This window comes from Macaca thibetana, chromosome 1 (assembly GCF_024542745.1).
Source record: "Macaca thibetana thibetana isolate TM-01 chromosome 1, ASM2454274v1, whole genome shotgun sequence".
Taxonomy (NCBI): domain Eukaryota; kingdom Metazoa; phylum Chordata; class Mammalia; order Primates; family Cercopithecidae; genus Macaca; species Macaca thibetana.
Window position 1 is genome coordinate 120121478 of NC_065578.1, and position 14500 is coordinate 120135977.

The 14500-nt window shown below is 45.2% G+C and overlaps 3 protein-coding genes and 1 pseudogene across 6 annotated transcripts in view; 1 reads left to right on the plus strand and 3 right to left on the minus strand.

Annotated features, from left to right (window-relative positions):
• Positions 1-14500, minus strand: part of LOC126931509 (neuroblastoma breakpoint family member 3-like) — an 833099-nt pseudogene that overhangs the window by 444740 nt on the left and 373859 nt on the right. The gene's annotated exons all lie outside the window — the stretch shown is intronic.
• Positions 569-8159, minus strand: PEX11B (peroxisomal biogenesis factor 11 beta). 2 transcript variants are annotated; one of them, XM_050751316.1, is made up of 4 exons: positions 7841-8159; positions 6911-7026; positions 6026-6227; positions 569-1761 (listed from the first exon to the last, which is right to left on the minus strand). In XM_050751316.1, the coding sequence occupies exons 1-4, from the start codon at positions 7894-7896 to the stop codon at positions 1356-1358; spliced, it is 780 nt and encodes a 259-aa protein (XP_050607273.1). In that variant the 5' UTR covers positions 7897-8159; the 3' UTR covers positions 569-1355. The 2 variants fall into 2 exon arrangements, with proteins under 2 accessions (XP_050607273.1, XP_050607274.1); XM_050751317.1 differs by having other exon boundaries at positions 7845-7928.
• LOC126932485 (gonadotropin-releasing hormone II receptor) lies at positions 8561-13598 on the plus strand. Its single transcript, XM_050751346.1, has 2 exons — positions 8561-9111; positions 12651-13598. Exons 1-2 carry the CDS (start codon positions 8602-8604, stop codon positions 12885-12887), a joined length of 747 nt encoding a protein of 248 aa, XP_050607303.1. The 5' UTR covers positions 8561-8601; the 3' UTR covers positions 12888-13598.
• Positions 14205-14500, minus strand: part of RBM8A (RNA binding motif protein 8A) — a 165504-nt gene continuing 165208 nt past the window's right edge. For both annotated transcript variants that reach the window (XM_050751518.1, XM_050751529.1), the window contains one exon: positions 14205-14424. In XM_050751518.1, coding sequence (XP_050607475.1) covers positions 14379-14424 — 46 coding nt within the window. In that variant the 3' untranslated portion in view covers positions 14205-14378. The remainder of the gene's footprint in view (positions 14425-14500) is intronic.

Here is a 14500-nt window from a genome sequence, read left to right on the forward strand (position 1 = left end):
GTGATCCACCTGCCTTGGCCTCCCAAAGTGCTGGGATTACCGGCGTGAGCCACCACACCTGGCCAATAGATTCTTTTTACTTCCTAACCTTATTTATCTCAACCTGGAATATGGAAAATGAAAGAGCTGACAGCAGTGGTATCATTTTCTCTACCCACCCAGGGGAGTCCCAACATGTGAAGATACAGCTCCAAATCCTTACCAGCCCCACACCACTGAGTTCTGTTCTTGGCTCTTAGCCTATGCTGTCATATGGCATTCTACTTCTTAGAGGGATTATATATCAGCTGGTATGAGATGTGTTTTGTGGAGCCAGGACAATAACTTTAGTATTAGACCACCCCTCTGCCACCCCAACTCCTCAGCTAGGTTATAAACTTCTTAAAGTTGGGAGTGTGGAGCTTCTTAGATTTCTGGATGCCCACTAAGTATTTTGCTTGACATACTGTAGGTGCTCAATAAAAATAATGTGAGTGACATTAGTGGCTAATCCCAAGAAAAACCCAAACCACAGTGACAGGAATAGGGGCCTCAAATGACCAAAAAATGAGGGACCAGACTAAATGTTGATGAGCAAACTGAACTTTAATTTGCTTACCTGAAAGGCTTGCTCTTCATTATTGGCATAGGCCACAGCTATTTACACAGAATCATTGTACAAGATTTACAGCAAGATGCTACACTAGGGAACAGACTAGGGAATAAAGCTCTGAAATCAAAGTGTAAGCAGAAATCTGAAGGTATGTGTACAAGGAAGGATAAGGGCCAAATCATGAGCGAGGCTGGTGAGGTAGACATGAGGGAGGAAGAGGAAACATCCAACCACTTGTGGTGCAGAGATATGAGGGAAGAGTCCACTGGCACATAGTATTAAAAATTATGTTTGGAGTTTCAAGGAGGAAAAATCTGCCATAAGCCACCTCTGTGAGAAAAAAGAAGGCAGTTAGAACCTTACAGACCAAACCTTATACCTCCCCTACCAAAAAGTAATTCTGCTGATTAAATCCCTGGATAGAAGAATGAGAAGGTTAAGAAAAGAAAGACAGAGAGAGATGCATAGACACAGAACCTTAAATAGACTTAACAGACAGAAAGTAAATACATTCAAGAGAGACACAGACAAAGACAGAGGAAAAGAACAGAAGCTCAGGCACATCTAGAAATTAGAGACATCCTATTAACTTCACGAGTCACCTTTCCTTACCTCATCTTCCCCAAAGCTCTTCCTCCACCCCTAAATCTCTGAATTTCTAACTTTAACCAAAGAGTAGAATTCGAATGAGGCTGGTACATGGGGGACGATCTAAGATTCCATCTCACCAATTCAGGTCCCCTCCTTATCCTGTACCAGAAGGTCAGGGCTTGAGTCGTAGCCAGGGATAGATTAGGGTGAGAATAGACAGGATGGAGGACACAAGGCCACAAAGCCCCACAATCCCAGGGCCACAGCGCCAGAGGCCTAGTTTGTCCAGTGGAATGAAGAGATCACAGGCATTTCTGACCACATCTAGCAGAAGTGGGGGATGACCTCTAAGGACTCGAGCCAGGAGCAGGACTTGCAGCCGAAGTTTCAGAGCCAGCTGGGGCAGACCTCCTCCTGGAGTCCCTGGTCCCCCAAGTCCCCCAGTTTCACTTCCTCCGGGGACTCCTCCTCCAGAACCTTTCAGTCGCCGGCTACAAGCTGAAGACTCTTGCTCCATCAGTAGGCGAATCTCATAAGCATCACGGCTCAAATTCATGATGAGGGAAAACAAATAGTACCTGATACACAGAGCAAAAGGGTCAGTAAGGGCATGGATACCTACTTAACATATCCAACATCACATTTTCACATTTTCTTTTCCTGTAGCACAAAGAGATTACACATTAGATCATCAGAAGTAAAGTGAATGCTATTACCCCTATCAGAAATGTCCTCCCTTGAGGACACTATGCTAAGCAAAATAAGCCAGACACAGAAAGACAAATACTGCATAATCTCACTTATAGGTGGAAGCTAAAATAAGGCCGGGCGTGGTGGCTCATGCCTGTAATCCCAGCACTTTGGGAGGCCGATGCAGGTGGATTACCTGAGGTCGGGAGTTTGAGACCAGCCTGGTCAACATGGCAAAACCCGGTCCCTAATAAAAATACAAAAATTGGCCAGGTGTGGTGGCCAGCGCCTGTAATCCCAGTTACTCGGGAGGCTGAGGCATGAGAATTGCTTGAACCCAGGAAGCAGAGGTTACAGTGAGCCAAGATCTCACCACTGCACTTCAGCCTGGGCAACAAAGAAAGATTCTGTATCGAAAAAAAAAGGGCTAACTCATAGAGGCACAGAATAGAATGGGGGCTGCCAGGGGTTGGGGAGTGGGGGAAATGGGAAGATATTGGTCAAAGTGTACAAGTTTGAGTTATGCAAGATGAATAAGTTCTGGAGATCTAATGTACAACATTGTGACCATAGTTAACAATACTGTATTGTATACTTGAAATTTGCCAGGAGGGTAGATCTTAAGTGTTCTTACCATAAAAGAAAAAAGGTAATTATGTGAGGTGATGGATATGTTAATTAGCTTGACTGTGGTGATCACGTCATAACATACATGTACAAACATCGAGCTATAACTCCTTAAATATATATAATTTATATTTGTCAATTATGTCCCAATAAAAATGAAGAAACAAAGTCCTCCCACCATTCTATAACTAGTACATGTTTATATGCACCTTAAGATCCTGTTTTAAACTTCATGAGCATCATGAAATCTTCCAAGGTCAACCTCAAACTTCATTTTCCACTTGGCAACACACACACACACATACACACTCACACACACACACACTCTCTCTACTTGACCTATAACAAGGCAAACTTGTTTTGAAAGAACAAATTTCAGTTGTTTCAGAGACTCAGACATATTAAAGGTGATCTAAATCCAATCCCTATTTCTTTAAAAAAAAAAAAAAAAGTGGCCCAGAGGTTTAAGTAATTGCCAAATGTGTTAAATTATAAATTTCTTTAGTAAAAAAATCCATGTTTTTTATTTGCAATCCAATCTGACAATGGTGGTCTGTACTCAATAACTTCATCTACCTTCAAAGTATATCCTGAATCCAACCACATCTCTCTTTTTTTTTTTTTTTTTTTTTTTTTTTTTTTTTTTTTTTTTTGAGACGGAGTCTCGCTGTGTCTCCCAGGCTGGAGTGCAGTGGCGTGATCTCGGCTCACTGCAAGCTCCGCCTCCCGGGTTCACGCCATTCTCCGGCCTCAGCCTCCCAAGTAGCTGAGACTACAGGCGCCCGCCACCTCGCCCGGCTAGTTTTTTGTATTTTTAGTAGAGACGGGGTTTCACCATGTTAGCCAGGATAGTCTCGATCTCCTGACCTTGTGATCCACCTGCCTCGGCCTCCCAAAGTGCTGGGATTACAGGCTTGAGCCACCACGCCCGGCCTACAACCACATCTCTCTATCACACCCCACCGCCATACTCTAAGCCACTAACATCTCTTATCTGGACTTCTGCTTTAGTGTTTTAACTGGTCTCACTGTGGCCATTCTTGCCCCACCCCCAACAATCTATTTTCATATAGTAGCTAGCATAAACATAAATCACATCATTACTTCCCTTCTTAAAACGCTCCATGGTTGGCCAGGCGCGGTGGCTCATGCCTATAATTCCAGCACTTTGGGAGGCCGAGGCAGGCAGACCATGAGGTCAGGAGTTCCAGACCAGCCTGACCAACGTGGTGAAACCCTGTCTCTACCAAAAACACAAAAATTAGCTGGGCATGGTGGCACGTGCCTGTAATCCCAGCTACTCAGGAGGCTGAGGCAGGAGAATTGCTTGAACGTGGGAGGTGGAGGTTGCAGTGAGCTGAGATTGCACCATTGCACTCCAGCCTGGGCAACAGAACAAGACTCCATCTCAAAAAAAAAAAAGAAAAACAAATAAACAAACAAACAAAAAAACACAGCTCGTCATGGTTTTCTTCCTATCACATTCATAATAAAATATAAATACCTTAGAGAGGCTTACAGGACTCAGCATCTGGTCCCTACCCCTCTAACTTTACCTTGTATCATTCTTTCCCTCAATCATTATGCTCTAACCATGTTGGTTTCTTTATACATTTTAATTTCATCATGCTTGTTCTTGCCTTAGGACCTTTGCACTACCTATTCCCTCTACCTGGAATATTCTCCCTCCAAAATCCTCACATAGCTAGTTCTTTCTTGCTTTTCAGGTATGAGCTTAAATATCACCTCTTCGGAGAGGCCTTCCCTTATCCCTAAATCTAAAGCACTGAATTAGTTACTCTCTACTCCATAACCCTGTTTTAATTTCCTGCATAACACTTGCCAGTATGATATTTTAATTTATTGTTTATTTATGTTTATCTCATCCCATTACAAGGTAAGTTCCAGAGGAGCAGAGGCCTTGTTTGTCTTTAACCACTGTACCCCTGTATGTAGACTGATGCCTACGGTAAGAACTCAGTAAGTATCTGTTGGATGAAATGAATAAATATGACATATAGACTCCTTTAGGGAGTTGCTTTTCCATACTGCTCCAGCCATGCCTCTGCTTCCACCCCTCATACATCATAAGCCATGTTATAGTTGTAAATCACTGAGAAAGATGAAGGGAAAAGCAAGGTTAATATAACGAAAAAGTACAATCATAGGAAAACAAAAAACAAATACAGATAGTATGTTAGGGAATTTTACTCCCACATTGTATTTCTCTCTACCTTCATTGTCAGCTACCTCCTTTGTCCAAGCCAAGGTCATCTCTTGCTCATATTAGGGCATCTCCTCCTCTCTTGTCCCACTGCAATCCATTTTCTTTTCTTTCTTTTTTTTTTTTTTTTTTTTTGAGATGGAGTCTTGCTTTTGTCACCTAGGCTGGAGTGCAATAGCACGATCATAGCTCACTGCAACCTCTGCCTCCCGGGTTCAAGCAAGTCTCCTGCATCAGCCTCCCGAGTAGCTGGGATTACAGCTGCCCGCCGCCACATCTGGGTAATTTTTGTAATTTTAGTACAGACGGGGTTTTGCCATGTTGGCCAGGCTGGTCTTGAACTCCTGACCTCGTGATCCCCCAACCTCGGCTTCCCAAAGTGCTGGGATTACAGGTGTGAGCCATTGCGCCTGGCCTGCAATCCATTTTCAACATCTCAGAAAGAGATGTCCTTTAAACACAATTTGAATCTTGTCATTTCCCTGCTCAGAATCCTTCAATAATGTTCCATTGTAGGATAAAATAAAACAAGCATTAACTAAAAGGCCCTGTATGAAAGGTCTGGTGCCTGTCTACCTCTCAAATTTAAACTGATGGACTCAATACTGTCAGTCACACTGGCTTTCTATTTCTCTAATTTCCTGAAGTCTTAGTTCAAAGCCTTACTTAGAATGTGCTATTTTCTCTGTTTGGAAATGTCTTTTCTGCTACTGTTGGCTTTGTCTAACTCCTACTCAGACATCAGGTCTGAACTAAAATATTGCTTTCTCAAAGAGTTTTTTCCCGATTTTTCAATCTAAATTAGCTCCCCTTGTGATATTCTTTCATAATACCGCATACTTCCCCACAAATATATATGAGAAGTTATTCATTGTAGTATCTAACTCCCCCACTAAACTGGAAGTTTCATGGGAGCAGGCACATAGGCACATTACCTGTTTAGCTCTTTGCTTTATCCCCTGCCCCACAGTAAGCATCTAATAAATATTTTTGGAATGAATGAGTAAGCAGGTAGTGAGAGGGAATAACCTGTGGTATAGAAGCACAATTAAAGTGATATAATATCTTACCTTGCACAATATTAGTCATTCATTATGGAAGATCATCTGTCTTCCATCTCCCCCCATTTGATATTCTCCAATAGTTTAAGATCTAACTGAAGACTGGAAGCCAAGTGACTGATCAAGACTTAAGTGGAAAGATCCTAAGAGATCTTTCCCTCATATAAGACAAGCTATGCAATATACAGACTACAAAAAAAAAAAAAAAAAAAAATCTTGAAGGAGAAAAGGATATCAAACCTGAATGAACGCTGGGCCCACTTCTCCTGATCCACACGGGGAGCCAGTCCAGACTTTCCAGCCCACAGGACATTGTCACAGGCAAAGTACAAGGCTCGATTGAGGTGACTAACAGTGATGCAGAATCTCAGGACAACATCTGATAGGTGAACAGCTCTTTTGGCTGACTCAAGGGCATCTGCTGAGTTACCCAGGCGTAGAACTTGTGGAGATTAGAAAGGGAAAGCAAGGATTTGTAAGTAGAGAGGCAGATAGCAAGAAACAGAAACAGAGAAAGCAAGAAGGCAAAAGTTGAGCAATAATAATAACAATTTTTTTGAAGCGCAGAAACAGGCTGGACGCGGTGGCTCAAGCCTGTAATTTCAGCACTTTGGGAGGCCGAGGTGGCTGCATCACCTGAGGTCAGGAGTTTGAGACCAGCCTGGCCAACATGGTGAAATCCCATTTCTACTAAAAATACAAAAATTAGCCCGGCATGGTGGTGGGCACCTGTAGTCCCAGCTGCTCAGGAGGCTGAGACAGGAGAATTGCCTGAACCTGGAGGCAGACGTTGCAGTGAGCCGAGATTGGGCCACTGCACTCCAACCTGGACGAGAGACTCTGTCTCAAAAAAAATAAAAGATAAAGAGCAGAAACACTTCATTTTTCAATTTCAAATTTAATTTTTGTGCCAGTTTAGTTTTCTCAAACTTGCCCCATTCTCTCCAGTCCTCCTAATTACTTCCGTACCCCTGCTCTCTTATCTCAACTTGACGCATGCAGAGGGTAAGTGCAGAGCCAAATGAGAAAGAACAGGCAGAGAGGGTACAGGAAGGAGGGACCAAGGAAGGAGAGCTGGGGATGGAGGAAGGGTTGGGGGATAAAAGGAAAGACAGAGTTACTTACGCTTTCTTCCAAGGCTCAGGTGGCCCTCCAGCTGTCGAATCTGTTTCTGTAACTCAGGACTGGCTCCATGCCTTTGCAGCGCATGGCCAAGAAGAGAGCAAGCATACTGGGCGGCCCTAGAGGAGAGGGCAGGCAAGGTAAGGTGGAGACCTCCCTTACCTTCCGCTCAAAATTATCCTCCAAAAGGCACAGACTTCCCCCTTTCCCAGTTTGAGACCACTCCCCTTCCTCCTCCATGCCCATATCTCACCATTTCTCCAGGTCAGAGGAAGGAAAAGGCATAAGGAGAAAAAAGAGTCTAGAAAGGGGTGGGGAGCACTATTGAATGCTGAGCAAATAAGAGATTTGACAATGATGAGGCCTGAAGGGGCCAGTGCAGGCCGCAGGGGTCCATCACAAGCACATCAGCGTGAGCATGTATGTGATCGATGAGGGGAGGCAGACAGTTGGAGGGCATTTTATTCCTCAGAATAGGTGAACTAAGAGATTTCAAGGCCCTCTAGCTGAATGGAGACCAAACGCCAGGACCGACGCAGAGGAGTTCCCGAATGACAGCACGGTGTGGGGACATGGAAACTGGGAGTGCCTCCTCAGCTCTGGGGGCAGAGTCCAGGGCTATCCACCGTGGGGTGAATGCTCCTCATTCCATCACCGCTCAGTGAGAACACTGTCGGTCTTATGTGGACACAGCAACCCTGAGTGGCCTCCCCGCTGACCCACTCATGCCTCAGTTTCCCCATCTCTTCCGCGAGCGGAAAGGAATCATCTCCTCAACAGCGGCTCAAATCTGCACCTCACGGTCCGTTCGGGCCCCCGTAGCCAGAGTTGACCCTTCTTGACCCCCCTATAGCCTGAACTGACTTCGCCTCACTAGAGTCTTCCTCTGCCCATCCCTCCCCCGCCCCACCCCCATTCCTATTCGGGCCGCACCTACATAGCCGCTCCCGGGCTTGGCTCTGAGCACTGAAGCGGACCCAGGCGTCCATGACAGCGGTAGCCCAGGCTCCGCGGCCCCGCTCCCACCCCACTTCCCGCCCCTAGTCACGCCTCCTGCGCGACCCAACGGTGCCTCGCGAGGGACAAACAACATCAGAAAAGAAAGCGAGTGGAGCTGGCCCTCCAAGCGGAATTTCAGGACGCGAAACGCGTGTCTTTTGAGCCTATATCTGCGTATTCTTGTGTGTGTCTCTGTCCGAGGGTCTCCTTATCAGACGATCACCACTCCCTAGCACGCCTCCAGCGGCACATTCTTCTTTAAATATTCAGGACCAAGGGCGGGGCCTGCAGGGGTCGGGGCGGGGCGAGAAAGCGCCGCAGTGAACTCCACGCCTTGGAGGCCGGAATAGGTGTGCGCCCGGCAGAACATCCCAAATACACATGCACTCAGGCTCCGACTGAATCCAGGGCTGTAAGGGCTAAAGAGGTCTAGGGCAGTAGACCCGAAGCCCAGGCTGGTCTTTCCAAGGAAAAAGGAGCGTGACTGATACCAGATCTTCGTTCCCTGCAGAACCTTGACAGTTGGACAAGTGACCTCCTCCAGAACAGACGGAGAGTCTCCAGAAGCAGAGGCTTTAGTGAACGAAATTCGCAATAATCAGCTCCAGATCCTGAAAAGGTGGGCGAAGAATCAGTGGCCAAGCTAAGCGCTTCATACCCACACTGCCTCCTCCTCAGTTTCTCTCCAGGCCACCATGTCTGCAGGCAACGGCACCCCTTGGGGGTCAGCAGCGGGGGAGGAGGCCTGGGCTGCATCGGGAGTGGCGGTGGAGGGCTCAGAGCTGCCCACCTTCTCGGCAGCAGCCAAGGTCCGAGTGGGAGTGACCATTGTGCTGTTTGTTTCTTCGGCTGGAGGGAACCTGGCCGTCCTGTGGTCAGTGACACGGCCGCAACCCAGCCAGCTCCGCCCCTCTCCGGTCAGGACACTCTTCGCCCATTTAGCAGCTGCCGACTTACTAGTCACTTTTGTGGTTATGCCCCTAGATGCCACCTGGAATATCACTGTTCAATGGCTGGCCGAGGACATCGCATGTCGGACACTCATGTTCCTGAAACTAATGGCCATGTATTCTGCAGCTTTCCTGCCTGTGGTCATTGGACTGGACCGCCAGGCAGCAGTACTCAACCCGCTTGGATCCCGTTCAGGTGTAAGGAAACTTCTGGGGGCAGCCTGGGGACTTAGTTTCCTGCTTGCCTTGCCCCAGGTGAGTGACCTAGGACTCAGGACCGGGCAGGACAGGGATTGGGTCTCTAGCATGAGTTAAAGGGTGCGCTCGGGGGCCATTAGCCATTAATTCTCGGGGAGTAAGCCCCTGCCTTCTTTTTTTTTTTTTTGGCCGGCTCACTGCAACCTCCGCCTCCCCGGTTCAAGCAAGTCTTCTGCCTCAGCCTCCCGAGAAGCTACAGGCGCCCGCTACCACGCCCGGCTAATTTTTGTATTTTTAGTAGAGGCGAGGTTTCACCATGTTGGCCAGGTGATCTCCATCTCCTGACCTCGTGATCCGCCCGCCTCAGCCTCCCAAAGTGCTGAGATTACAGGCGTGAGGCACCCTGCCCGGCTACCTCTGCTCTCTTCTGTAAGATTATTTGCATGTTAATTTACATCTGTTAAGAGCCTGCCTTTTATAAGCAGTATCCTCTATTTGTGCCTCTTCCATTAGATCTGTTTTACTACACTTGGCTTCTGCATCTTTGCATCCTCCCAGTCTCACCTCCTTCAGATTGGGGCAGGGAAGAAAAACAGAAAAACATACATGGGGGTCTATGAAGAGAGTGAAGTCAGTGGTTTGGGTAAAACTTTGTGGTACACTCATTTATCCATTCAAAAGTAATAGGCATCTCCAGGGCCACTCAAATTTTGCTAAGGATAGGGCAGCAAAATTCTGCCTTCAGGAAATGTATTGACTAGCGCAGGAAACAAAGAAATTAGGCACTTACAATATAGTGTATTCAAAAGTGTTATGCTAAAGGAGCTAAAGAAGACAATGGGGGTGGGGAGCAGAGAGGGGTGTCTGACACAGCTGTGCAGTCAGGAACAGCTTTCCAGATGTTAATGTTTGATTCTTCACAGATAGGTGTTAGACCAATTAAAATAGGAGAAATGCTAGGGAAGATGGAGGATAGAGGATCTCAATGCCAATGCTGCTAAAGCTGAGGACTAGTTAATGGTGAGTAATGAGCTGAGAGGGGAAGAGCCAGCCAGATCACAAATAATAAAATTGTACTTTATCCCGAGTGCAGTGGAGAGACACTAAAGTAAAGAGAGTGACATAACCAAATTTGTGTTTTTTACTGACTTTATTGTCGAATGAGCATTAAAATTGGAAAGAGGTGAGCATCTGAACCTGAGTACTAGGTTAATCAAATCTCAAAGCAAATCCAATACTGAAAATGAACTAGAAATCTAGGTGGGGAAAAAAGCTAAATACAAAGCAATTCCTTCAAGGCAAACACCACTATCACTATCATGGGGTTGGGGGGCAGGATAGAGCAGCATCTCCGAGACTGTAGGATTAGAATTATGTCTAGAAGGAGGCCAAGAAGGGTCTAGGATTTGTTTCTGGAATGATAATATATTATACTGATTTAAGATTTGATCCTTACTTACATCCTCAATTATTAGAAATATAACTACTAGAAGTTAGTCTGACTATACTCCTAAGAACAAAGAAAGGCCTGGTGGCTCAAGCCTGTAATCCCAGCATTTTGGAAGGCCAAGGCGGGTGGATCACTTAAGGTCAGGAGTTCAAGACCAACCTGGCCAACATGATGAAACCCCATCTTTACTAAAAATACAAAAATTAGCCCGGTGTAGTGGTGAGCACCTGTAATCTCAACTATTCAGGAGGCTGAGGCACGAGAATTTCTTGAACCTGGGAGGTGGAGGCTGCAGTGAGCCAAGACTACACTGCACTCTGGCGTGGGCGACAGAGCCAGACTCTGTCGGGGGGGATAAAAAGAGAAAAATAATACTTCTAATATGTTGCAAACAAGACCTTTACCAATCCAAGTGTTAAAAAGAAGCCTGTTGCTACAGTGCCATTTACAATTAGGTTTGTTTACATAAAGCAAATTTTACATGTGGACTGGGAATTAGAAGACTTTTTGTTTCAGTTTGCCTGTTTTACTCTGTTTTTTTTCTGAGTCTCGGGCTCTACTGCTAACTAGCTATATGATTTTGGCTAAGGCACTTGAAATCCATGGGCCACAAGATGATGCAATGGGAAATGAATTTCATCCTTTCTTATAGCCTGACAATCTGACAATATTTGCAATCTCTATTTGTTTCAATGGCAAACTGATTGTGACACGCATGATACTTGTGCAAAAGGTGAAATTTTTTGGTTCCAAATTAGTATCCTTGTGGGTAAATTCTGCCTTGCCCATATGCTGTAATTGTAGTTAAAATATTAGTGTTAATAAAATAAAAAATTTAATGTCATGTTAGTGTGGTAAGGGCTTAGGAGTCCTTAGGGGTACTATTGGGGTGGTTAGAAATTACTTATTTTTGTAGGCTTTGACTTTTTTTTTTTTTTTTTTTGGAGAGTCTCGCTCTGTCACCCAGGCTGGAGTACAATGGCACAATCTCAGCTCACTGCAAGCTCCGCCTCGTGGGTTCACGCCATTCTCCTGCCTCAGCCTCCTGGAGTTCCCCAGTAGCTAGGACGACAGGCACCTGCTACCACGCCCGGCTAATTTTTTGTATCTTTAGTACAGACAGGGTTTCACCGTATTAGCCAGGATGGTCTCGATCTCCTGACCTCGTGATCAGCCCGCCTCAGCCTCCCAAAGTGCTGGGATTACAGGCATGAGCCACTGCGCCCAGCTAGCTTTGACTATTTTTATACTTCTCACGATTCTCACGTACTTCTTAGGCATAGCACAAAAACAAAAACAAATTATAAATATATGAATGCAAGAGATGGGAAGAGGAAAGAACATTTTCCAACTAGCTCAGAGTAGCCTGATCGTAACTCCAAACAGTTCTCAAAATTCTGTCTTATGCTGAAACTATTCATCTTTCCTAAATGTCCCTCATGTCTGCTAAAATCACTGTCCCAAATGCCTTGTATCTAGGAATCTGATACCTACTGAGCTTACCTTTTATCAAATTAATAGTGACAATCTGCATTACTGGAACCCAGGCACTTTAACCTTGTAGTTCTAAACGGAAATAGTTTTTACTGATTCAGTTGGAAAACCCAGCAATTTAACAAAAAGGGGGAGGGGCAGCCCAACAGCATTTGGAAAATGTTAAATTTTATTATTTAACATTCTTTACCATTATAGTTACTGCACATAAGACTATTACTACTAAAGGTCACTTCAGAGTCACTGCAAAATGGCCTGGAATTTTGGCAGCACCTATTTTACACAGTTTTTCTTTTTCCACAAAATAACAGACATACCAGGAAAATCATTTCAGCTAAAAATATGAGTGAGGTGGTAGAAATATCATCCCTTATAAAGCGCAGTGTTAGAATAGTACTTGAGAAGGTGGGATTGTTTTAAGTTCCAAGATTTAACAAACTCACTGCTCAGCATCATATTCAAGCCTAAAAGGAAGGCAGGATTTTCAAGACATATTTCCAACCTCTTTAACATGGCACCATGGATGAACTGTTTTCAGCACTGTGCTGCTTCACTTGGAATTAAGGATGAATTGGGAGGAGACAGTATGACATAGGTGGGTAGGCTGGGTGGTGAGGGGAACCAGTTCTAATAGTCCTGAACTCCACTCCAGCTGTTCCTGTTCCATACCGTCCACCGAGCTGGCCCAGTCCCTTTCACTCAGTGTGTCACCAAAGGCAGCTTCAAGGCTCGATGGCAAGAGACCACCTATAACCTCTTCACCTTCCGCTGCCTCTTTCTGCTGCCACTGACTGCCATGGCCATCTGCTATAGCCACATTGTCCTCAGTGTGTCCAGCCCTCAGACAAGGAAGGGGAGCCATGGTGAGACTCCAATTCCCAGGCCTTAATCCTTAACCCTAGACCTGTTGCCTCTAGCATCATTTATCCACCTACCTAATAGCTATCTACCAGTCACTCAACTGTGGTGAGATCCTAACCATATGTCTAGCACCTGATGCTAATTTTGTTGAATCCTTTCAATTATAAACAGCTGAGTTAGCTGGACAAGGACTAGGGAGGCAATCAGTATTATTTATTCTTGAACACCATCAAGTCTTAAAGTAGACTGGGTGGCTTCACATTTCTATCATAATCCCTGGGGGTAAGAGATCATATAGTCCTAGGATGGGAAGGGGAAAAGGGTTTGCAGCATTCTCCTCCTTGTAGGAGGCAAGCTCTGTGTCACTAGCTATGCCCCTCCATCAGTTCACCCTACACTCAGTTCAGAAGCTTAGACTCTGAATTACAGTATATTTTCTAAATTCCTAGCCCCTGCTGGTGAATTTGCCCTCTGCCGCTCCTTTGACAATTGTCCCCGTGTTCGTCTCCGGGCCCTGAGACTGGCCCTGATTATCTTGCTGACCTTCATCCTCTGCTGGACACCTTATTACCTACTGGGTCTGTGGTACTGGTTCTCCCCCACCATGCTAACTGAAGTCCCTCCCAGCCTGAGCCACATCCTTTTCCTTTTTGGCCTCCTCAATGCTCCTTTGGATCCTCTCCTCTATGGGGCCTTCACCCTTGGCTGCCAAAGAGGGCACCAAGAACTTAGTATAGACTCTTCTAACGAAGGGTCTGGGAGAATGCTCCAACAGGAGATTCATGCCCTTAGACAGCAGGAAGTACAAAAAACTGTGACATCAAGAAGTGCAGGAGAAACAAGACATTTCTATAACATCTATCTGATCCTAACAGAGTATATAGGAACAAAATAATAAGTCTTTAATACCATAAGATCTTAACATCTCACTTCTACTCCTGCTCTCCTAGTTCCCCCAAAAAAGAAATACTGACCAGTGTCTACTTTAAACCCTACCTGAAACTTGAGACTGTATCTAGTATAGAAATTCACATAACCAACCCAGGCAACACAGCAAGACCCCATCTCTACAAAAATATTAAAAATTTAGCCGGGCATGCTGGCATGTGCCTGTAATCCCAACTACTAGGGAGGGTGAGGCAGAAGGATGGCTTGAGCCCAGGAGTTTGAAGCTGCAGTGAGCTATGATCACGCAGCTGCACTCCAGCCTGGGGAACACAGCAAGACTCTATCTCAAAAAAAAAAGAAATAGAGTTCAGTCCCTAGAATTATCTTCACAATGATCCATACAGCCTTACTATGCTTTAGAACTTTCAATTTTATGATAGGAAAGTAATATTAAATGTAGAAAACAAAAATGGAACATTTATTTGCAACTCAAATAGTATGCATATAGGGTAAGAGATTAAATATAAACACAGCAAGTTCCACCCCAGTCCTATTTGTCCAAGGCTGCATGGTCAAATGGAATCTCTTCAAATGGAATCTTGAAGAGAACACCTGGACAACAGAGGACCTGTCAGCGACGTCTCCGGTCTGGACTTCTGCTGCGTCTTCGGCCTCCTCTAGGGAAAAAGAAGCAGGGAGAAGAGTCCATCAGAGGGACATAATACTGCCTCCTCATTCTGTTTTGTTCATATT

Coding starts and splice junctions, on each gene's coding strand:
- PEX11B (XM_050751316.1), bottom strand. CDS start 7,896: ATGGACGCCTGGGTCCGCTTCAGTGCTCAGAGCCAAGCCCGGGAGCGG. Junction 7,027..7,840: donor GCCCGGGAGCGGCTATGTAG/GTGCGGCCCGAA, acceptor CCTCTCCTCTAG/GGCCGCCCAGTATGCTTGCT. Junction 6,228..6,910: donor CCTGAGCCTTGGAAGAAAGC/GTAAGTAACTCT, acceptor AATCTCCACAAG/TTCTACGCCTGGGTAACTCA.
- LOC126932485 (XM_050751346.1), top strand. CDS start 8,602: ATGTCTGCAGGCAACGGCACCCCTTGGGGGTCAGCAGCGGGGGAGGAG. Junction 9,112..12,650: donor TCCTGCTTGCCTTGCCCCAG/GTGAGTGACCTA, acceptor ACTCCACTCCAG/CTGTTCCTGTTCCATACCGT.